Source organism: Mastacembelus armatus, chromosome 10 (assembly GCF_900324485.2).
Source record: "Mastacembelus armatus chromosome 10, fMasArm1.2, whole genome shotgun sequence".
NCBI lineage: Eukaryota > Metazoa > Chordata > Actinopteri > Synbranchiformes > Mastacembelidae > Mastacembelus > Mastacembelus armatus.
The window spans coordinates 9,695,496-9,703,978 of NC_046642.1; the positions used below are offsets into that span (position 1 = coordinate 9,695,496).

Sequence of the window (8,483 nt, forward strand, 5' to 3'; positions counted from 1 at the left end):
TCTTCCTATAACACACCACATAATTGACTTGGCTGCTCTGCAGATTGCATTTTGAAATCTGTCATGTTATAGAGTTGGGGTGTATTTCATCTGTGGGGGAGATGGTCTACATGTATTTAGTGCAGCTGACACTCAGGTGACTTATTATTACCTGAAGCAGGCCTTACTACATGTAAGTGCAACTGGACCTGATTTCTTTTTATGAAAAAATACTTTGACCCATTTCAACCTCATTGGGTCTGTCCAGTAAAGCGTTTTGCAAACAAATTTCTGACATTCAACAAGAAAACACTGAGCTTTGCAGGCACTTTGTGACCAGGAGGGATGAGAGCTCCACTTTTCATTAACGGTGGCTGAACATCCCTGAGCCGGCAGCATCTGTCAACTTGACTGTATCATGGCTCACAGAACCAAGAGCGGATCTGAGCTGAATTTCTTTTAGGAATTCACAATAGCACTATATTTCTGATTCACTACTGGTACTGCTAAGTACATCTACTCAGGCACTAAGATAGTTTTCTTACAGTAATTGATCATTTCCCACACCTGAATGTGATGTGATTATCAAATAGTTTTACCTAATTTAGCTTTACCCGTTTTAATAAGTTCAGTCTAGAATCTGTACAGGATCATAGATACAGTATTATTGCCTTTAATTGGCCTTTGAGTACATGGATTTTCATAAAATAAGAGACTTCAATCAAGTTATATCTCCATATAGTCTTAGAGAATTAAATGCCAAATGAAACAATGTTATAATGTTTGCATCTACTGCTGTTTGCACTACAACTGCAATTGCATTGTGGTTTTAAACAGACCTAAATAGACTTTTTACTATGGATTGGCAGGATTTCATCTGAAAGCCTTCCAACAGTCTATTCAAGACTATTGGACTGCGACTCGTGTTTTGAGTCTGTAAATCCAAACACTACCTCTCAGTCTTCAGCAAAATATCAAGCCCATTGTTAAAATGTCAGGGTGTTTGGCTTTGGTGGGAATGTGTGTGGGCAAGCGGAGGAATGGGTGTGAATTGTGAGGCTTTTAAATTACAGAAAGGACTGTACTAATTAACAGAGCAAGACTCAAATATCAAATTAATTTTAATGACTTTATCTAGATGGGGGATGATGGAGGGGGGTTGTTCTTTCGGGCCCACAGTTCTTCTTCATAGATCTCATACCACTGGAAAGTCCCTGTGGATATCACTGGTCCACCTTAAACACCCACTAACACAAGTGTAGATTCAGGCTTTAAATCTATCATATTTCACTTTATCTACACTTTTATCATAATGGCTGGTTGAAACCTCTTAAAATAGCCCCACTATCATAGTAGTGATAATGTCAGCCATAGCTTCAGGGATGTACTGTAAATTGCCAAAAATTAAGTTTAACTGCCTTCTAACACATTTGAGACAGGGAATCCAAAATATCAGTGTTGCTTTAAATACTATTTCTGATATTTTAGAGAATATGCTTTAATTTGCTGATATACCACTCTAATGTCAGCCCATTATAATATTATATATGTATAGAGATAGTGCAGCTAGCCTGGCTAGTTTTGTCACCACAGTGAGCAGAGAATCAATTATTAAAACTTCAAACTGTCATTTTTACACTTTTGTTTTTGCATAATATGACATGAGTTATTAAACTATAGAAGCTATGGTTGGTAGATCGGTTTTTCTTTGGATAGTGTCCCCTTTCCCAGTTTTCATGCTAAGCTAAGCTAACCATTTTCTCTTCATATATGTAAGGGGCCGGTATGGGAGCAGTATTGATTGATAGGCATGGATGTGCTCATCTTACTTTGGTCAAGAAAGAATAAGTGAATTTTCCAAAATGTTAAACTTTTTTAACTATTGTGTATTAATTTGGAATCATTTCACTTTCCTGTGTTTTGCATATTCTCATTGTTTTGTTTTTTTTCCCCTCATTGAGTCAACATAATTAGTCTACATCATCCTATCAACATTTTTCTCGTGTGGATTTCCATCTGCTGACAGTGCTGAGTTTTCTGTCTCAATAGGATTTCACATAAAATAACCTACTGTCTTGTTGCTACTTGCTGTGTGAGATGCTGTGTTCACTTTAAACACATATAAGCTGTGATGAATCAAGTGTGTACTGCCTGTTCAGGCTTCAGGTCCTGTATAGTGCTTCAACATTAGCTCATCTTCCCCAGAGCAGCAGCAGACTGATTATCCACAAATAGATCAAATATAGCTGAATGCCAACATATCACCAAGGGCAAATACTGATAGCTGAACTTGGTTCTGATTGCTTTTATCTGAATATAAACAAATGATTCTCATGAGAATATTAATAATTATATGTAATGCCTGAAATAATGGCTGACGTAATTGAACAGAACCCCTGTCGCTGCAGAATCTTTTTATATCATTAACGTTACATCAGTTAATTGTCACTCTGTAGAAACTCACCAGCACTTAGACTTCGTAGATATAATGTTTCACATGCTGCAGTCAATTAAAAACCCGAAGCACAATCCAGGCAAAGGTTGTTCAGACCACACATAACTATATTACTGAGAGTGTAGTGTAGTGTGTGTCTGGGGGCTGCTGATGAGTGAAGATGTGGGGTCTGTCTGGGAGAAAGTTTAGCAGCAGCCCAGATACAGTTAGGTCTGACTGTCACACTGCAGCTGAATGGAAAATCTGGATGTTGTCAGTTGTTCAAACTATCATAATTCAAATGCCAAAAGTTTTATAGCACTGAAAGGCATTACGTTAAGTTACCCTTTCCTTTATATTCAGATAATTGATTGGGCCTATTAAATGACAAGAATTCAGTTATTACATACTGTACAGATTTTCTACCCTTGAACTCACAAACACTCTGGTTTATAACTACAGAGGAAGGTTTTACCCCAGCAAGACATAAGCCCACTGCAAATGACACTGAATCCCTGGTGAAAGACTGAGGTCTGGGCTGTGTGATCTGCCCCAGAGCCCAGGAGATACTATATGGTAGCAATCAATAGCAGTGAGCAAGCATCAGAGTTTTTATTATCTGTGAGGCCCTGACTCGATCTCCCACTGTAGTGACTAATCTAATTGGAGCCGACACAAACTCCCCTGCTGTGTGGTGCTGCCAAATAAAGAAGACAGAGATGTCAGGGAGATCTTCATAAATCAGTAGTCATTTAGAGACTATTTTACTTTTTTCTATATGCATCCACACTGCTCATCTAATACACTCTTGTTAGCCTTAGCCACCCACATCTCATCACCTAAGAGCTAATAGCAAAAAGTCACTGTTACTATTTTGTCCTGTATGTACTATAGTAAGCCCAGTCAATGGTCTGTATCCACTCTGCTATTAAACTAGACTGAGAGACTATGCGGAAAGTATGCCATTGTAGTTATAAAGCCCACAGCCTCTCCACAAGGCTTAGCAACAGACTTAGATTTAGAAATATGACTCAACAGGGGCTGCACAGACTGAACCTGTGGTGATGTTTAGGGCTAAAGTTGGAATACCTCCAAGAAAGTCTGTTGCATCAGACTTCAAAAGTCTTTTTTTAGTCACCAGACAAAATTATAATACCATGAGCAAATATACTATAAGTACTTTATTCTGATGTTCATACTGGCTAGAAATGATCAAGAAGCTTTTGTATTGAATGGAATGTGTTATTTATTTAATTCTGAATTATTCAGCCTTTGATTGATTTAATGAAATATAAATGCCTCCTGTCAATAGACGCCAACACTCGAGAAGGCTCTGGACTCCTTCTGGGAGGATTTCAGAGCCAGTGATGGGTTGCATCTTATTGGCCAGACCACACAGTGACAGAGTTAAATCTTTGGCTGGCGTGCTGAATCAGCACAACCTTGAGTTGTGATTGATTAGGCATTGATCAATCATATTCAATAATTATGAAAGGGTATTTGCACATGTCACTTAAAGATGCAATATGTAATATTTAGAGCAATTTATGAGCAGAAATAGAATATAGTGTGTTGTAATCAGTGTGTAATCAGAAAAATACCAATTATTGTATTTTCTTAATCTTAGAATGAACCTTTTACACCTATATAAGCAGCAGGTCTCCTTTCTATGTTTCTACAGGAGCTCAGAACAGACAAACCAGACACTGGCTCTAGACAGGGAATCACATTTTGTTTTTAGATCTCACCACTAGATGCCGCTACATATTTCACAATTTACACATTACACCTTTTAAAAAAATGTCTGTACTGTTTGTAAAAGTAAATAAAAGTATTTTTAGTTCCAATAATGCCTTGTTTTTTGTTTTTTTTTTGCAACATACTCATTTGCCATACTGAAAGACATATGAATACTGTACATTTATCATTACATTTATTTACAGGTCAAACCTTCATAAACAGAAAATAAATTCTGTACGTTAAAAAGCAAACTGCTGGCAGACAAGATGGAGCATGCAGAAACTTCATTCATTGCACTGTCCCCCTTGCTGTAGTTTGAAAGATTGAGGAACCTGAGCCTAGCAGCATTATAGAATGACTTGTGTATGTCTGCCACCTTGTGGTAAAAAGTCCAAAGCGCATTTAGACAACTCATCCCTTATATTGACCCATGCAAGATAAGTCCAGTTGGGGGTTTCAGGAAAAGAAAACTTCAGTTAACTTAAAAAGCAAATACAGGTGTGAGTCAGTTCACAAATATTATCTGCCTAATTCTAAGTCACTAAATAACTAAGCCTGAAAAAAGGTGAAAATCACATTAAAAACTGTTGTGCAGACAGACTTTTACTAAGCACATTATGATTGTTTTGCCAGTCCTTTTTCTTGAAAACACCCAATCCCCCATCACTTTGTGCACATGGGTGTTTACCCGCTGGCTTTTTCAGACAGAGTCAGAATGTCTTTCTCTGAACAAACACGCAACTAATTGTGAATGTGCATGTGTAAACAGAGTTTTGTACTTTGGATTGATGGCTCAGTGTGTTGCACTCAGGATACCACAGCAGTTTAGAATGGCACTAGTTTCTTTGTCTTTGCTGTCTCTGTTGCTTGTGGGCTTTCAGCTGGGCTCTGGAGGTATTATAAGATTATTTATGATGCTCTGAAATAATTTAAACTGGACGTTGAATATCATTTTTGTTTATTTTCTTTATATTTTCTTCTAGCACCAGCTACAGAATCGGCCCCAGTGTTTGTCTCTGGTCAGGCAGCTAACAGCGTTTTGCAGAGGCACAAACGCCATAACACCGGGCTGTTGGAAGAGTTTCTGAGAGATAACTTGGAGAGAGAGTGTATTGAGGAAGTCTGTGGCTGGGAAGAGGCCAGGGAGGTCTTTGAGAATGATGAAAAGACAGTAAGTTTTCATATAGTTATTTTACACATACTGTTACCTTTATTAGCTGCAGTCATCAGAGACTCTACTCTGTGTTGTAGATGGAGTTCTGGGTGGCATATGCAGGTAAGTACTACCAAAAATATAAATGTGTGCATTTGCTTACAGAGTATTTCATCTTGTAACACATGATTTTATTTCAAGATGTTTCTCTTGCCGCTGTTGTTATGTTTCCTCTATAGAAATGCTATCACATGATGTTAGATGTAAGCTAAAGTGCTATGCCTGGATTTTTTTTTAGATGGCAATCAGTGTGATTCAAGTCCATGCCTGAACCAAGGGTCATGTACAGACCATACTGGCTACTACACCTGCACGTGTCTGTCTGGCTTCACTGGCAGGAACTGTGAGATTGGTAAGTCCTGTGGCTGCGTTAAGTGTAAACATATGTGATGAGATTTTTTTTTTAGCTACATGATCCACATTTGGTGAGAATATGAGAGCAGATCTAATTATAGTCTCAAAGGATAGAGAGTCAGCTGCCTGATTTTCCTTCTTTCTAAATTAAATCATTGGCTCAAATTCCAGCCTTCATCTGGTTTTAGTCTCAAAATTAGATTGTTTATTTTAGAAACAGCAGCCAAGGTGCCCTCTGTGTGAATAGTGACTGCATTTACAATTATCTGACAATGCAGTAGGTGCCCTGCAAAACAACTGGAGTTTGCACACAGACGTTCTAATATGGTAATGAAATATTAATCTTATATATTGTATGTAAGAAAATAACTTTAAATTCTCTTTGTGGGTTTTTAACCCTCAGTTGTAGTAAAAAGATGTGACGTGAACAACGGAGGATGCATGCACTTCTGCAATTTACTGGGAACCTCTGGCACAAAATGCTCCTGTGCAACAGGATACAAGCTGATGGAGGACGGAGCCAGCTGTAAACCAGAAAGTACTGATATATTCATGATTAATGTGGTGCTTAATATGATAGTAATGACTTTTAATTTGACTGTGTGACTCCATTTTCATTTTCTACTAGCGGAATTCCCATGTGGAAGAACTGCTGTGGCGGTGGTGGGTGTAAGATCCCGAAGGTCTCTGCTCGGCCATAAAAATGCAGGCAATCATAGCACGACTTCACTAAACAATGTCACCAATACTTCAACCCCAGCATCAACTCCAGCAATTTCTTCTCCGGCAACATATAATTCTGTGACAAGACAATCTCCAAAAAAACTGCCCCTGTGGGTTTACAGTGAGGCTGAAAACCCCATTGAAGACCCTACTGAAGACCCCACTGATGACCCCAGTGAGGACCCCACTGTCGACCCCAGTGAGGACCCCAATGAGGAACAACCGCATCCTTATAAACGTATTGTAGGTGGTACGGTGGTGATTCCAGGAGAGATCCCATGGCAGGTATTTTATCGAGATAGAGGTGCTGTATTAATGGTTCTGTATTAATGCATGTCCTATTAATCCATTTGTGTCTGAGACAGGAAATACATGTGAGAAAAGAAACAGCAGCTATAATATGTTCAATTTCTTGTAGCTATTCACAGCCTTTTTCCCTTCTTTTATTCAGGTAGCCTTGATAGCACGTCCCAGTGGTCACCTGTTCTGTGGGGGCTCTATTCTCAGCAGACGTTGGGTTATTACAGCTGCTCACTGCCTAGTGGAGGCACAGGGCCCCTTCTTCATCAGAGTGGGTAAGATTCACTGACTGCCATAATTTCACCTCTGATAAAACGTAATAGAGTAGCTCTCTGTAAATTAGAGCTAGAGTCAGGCAAAAATGTATGAGGGCCTAGTTTTAGCTTCCCACATGTGATCACTTGGTCAATTTCTTAGTCTTAATGTGATGGAAAACTGAATAACTTTGACTTTTGGACTCATAGTTGGACAAAACAAGCAACTTGCATATTTTGCCTATTTTTCTTATTTTCAAGCATTTTATAGATCAAGCAACAGATTAACTGATGTATACCTTGGGTTTGTGTATCATAATCCTTGAAATAATCTCATGCCATTTATTACGCTTCAAGGGGAAATTCTCTTGCCCTCTCTGTGAGATGTCTCCTGCAGGTGTTTGCAGAGCAAATCCACACGGGGCCTGTGTGATAACTGTGTCCAATATCTCTCCCTGCAGGGGAGCATAACGTCTACGTCAACGAGAGCACAGAGAAGGATTATGAGGTGTTGAAGCAGCATATACACCCACTCTACAATGCAAGTATAAACTGGTACAACCATGACATCGCCCTGCTGCACACCAAAAGCCCCATCGCTTTCTCCAGGACAGTCCGACCCATCTGCATAGGGCCCAAGGCTTTCACTGAGGCCCTAGTGAAGCAGTCCTCCCCGGCTACAGTCAGCGGCTGGGGTCGAACACGCTTCCTTGGATCCACGGCTGACAGGTTGCAGAAGGTTGAGGTTCCGTTCACAGATAGGACAGAGTGTAAGCACAGCAGCAGTGCCAGGATCACTCCTGTCATGTTTTGTGCTGGATACTATAATGTGGCCAAAGATGCCTGTCAGGGGGACAGTGGCGGCCCTCATGCAAATGTTATTCATGACACGTGGTTCCTGACAGGCATTGTGAGCTGGGGGGAAGAATGTGCGAAGGATGGTAAATATGGTGTGTACACCCGTGTGTCTCTGTATTACCAATGGATAAATAACGTTATGGGGTTAACTAAACACCAACTGCCATCTACTGTGGAAGATCCCGATCCTTAAATTTTAAAGATTATACACCGTGGATGGTGTAAATTGTAAAAGCTAATGGGTCCATCCCTGCCATTTGCCTATAACATAGTCAACTTTTTAACATCTTATCTGACATTGTGCTGAAAAATATGTGTGTATGCCACTAGATGTGTAATAGACGTGAAGAAAGTAGATATGTAATTTACAGAGGACTGAATAAATTCCACCTTAACAATTAACTGCAGGATATGCACATATCTAAAAGGTTTTGAAGATACTTTACAAAATATAATATTATAAAATTGATAAATGTTTTACAAATAATAGTATTCAGCAGCAGTGAAACCAAAAGGATCTTTGCAAGGCCCAGGATTCAAATTAAATATGACCAAAATAAACCCAAAAAAGAGAACAGTCTACACAACAGTATTATATGTTAATGTATTTTATGTAAGTTGGGTACTA

General features: G+C 39.2%; 1 protein-coding gene across 1 annotated transcript; it reads left to right on the plus strand.

Moving 5' to 3' along the window:
* Nucleotides 1-4,983: 4,983 nt before the first annotated feature.
* f9a (coagulation factor IXa) lies at nt 4,984-8,257 on the plus strand. The gene is made up of 8 exons (XM_026330965.1): nt 4,984-5,047; nt 5,137-5,324; nt 5,405-5,429; nt 5,605-5,718; nt 6,124-6,258; nt 6,349-6,728; nt 6,895-7,018; nt 7,459-8,257. The coding sequence occupies exons 1-8, from the start codon at nt 4,984-4,986 to the stop codon at nt 8,046-8,048; spliced, it is 1,620 nt and encodes a 539-aa protein (XP_026186750.1). The 3' UTR covers nt 8,049-8,257.
* The last annotated feature ends 226 nt before the right edge of the window (nt 8,258-8,483 follow it).

What these genes read in the sequence shown, in the direction of transcription:
- f9a (XM_026330965.1), top strand. Translation starts at nt 4,984, where the DNA reads ATGGCACTAGTTTCTTTGTCTTTGCTGTCTCTGTTGCTTGTGGGCTTT. An exon ending in GTTCTGGGTGGCATATGCAG is followed by an intron (nt 5,430 to 5,604) that starts GTAAGTACTACC and finishes ATTTTTTTTTAG; the next exon opens with ATGGCAATCAGTGTGATTCA. An exon ending in TGGCAGGAACTGTGAGATTG is followed by an intron (nt 5,719 to 6,123) that starts GTAAGTCCTGTG and finishes TTTAACCCTCAG; the next exon opens with TTGTAGTAAAAAGATGTGAC.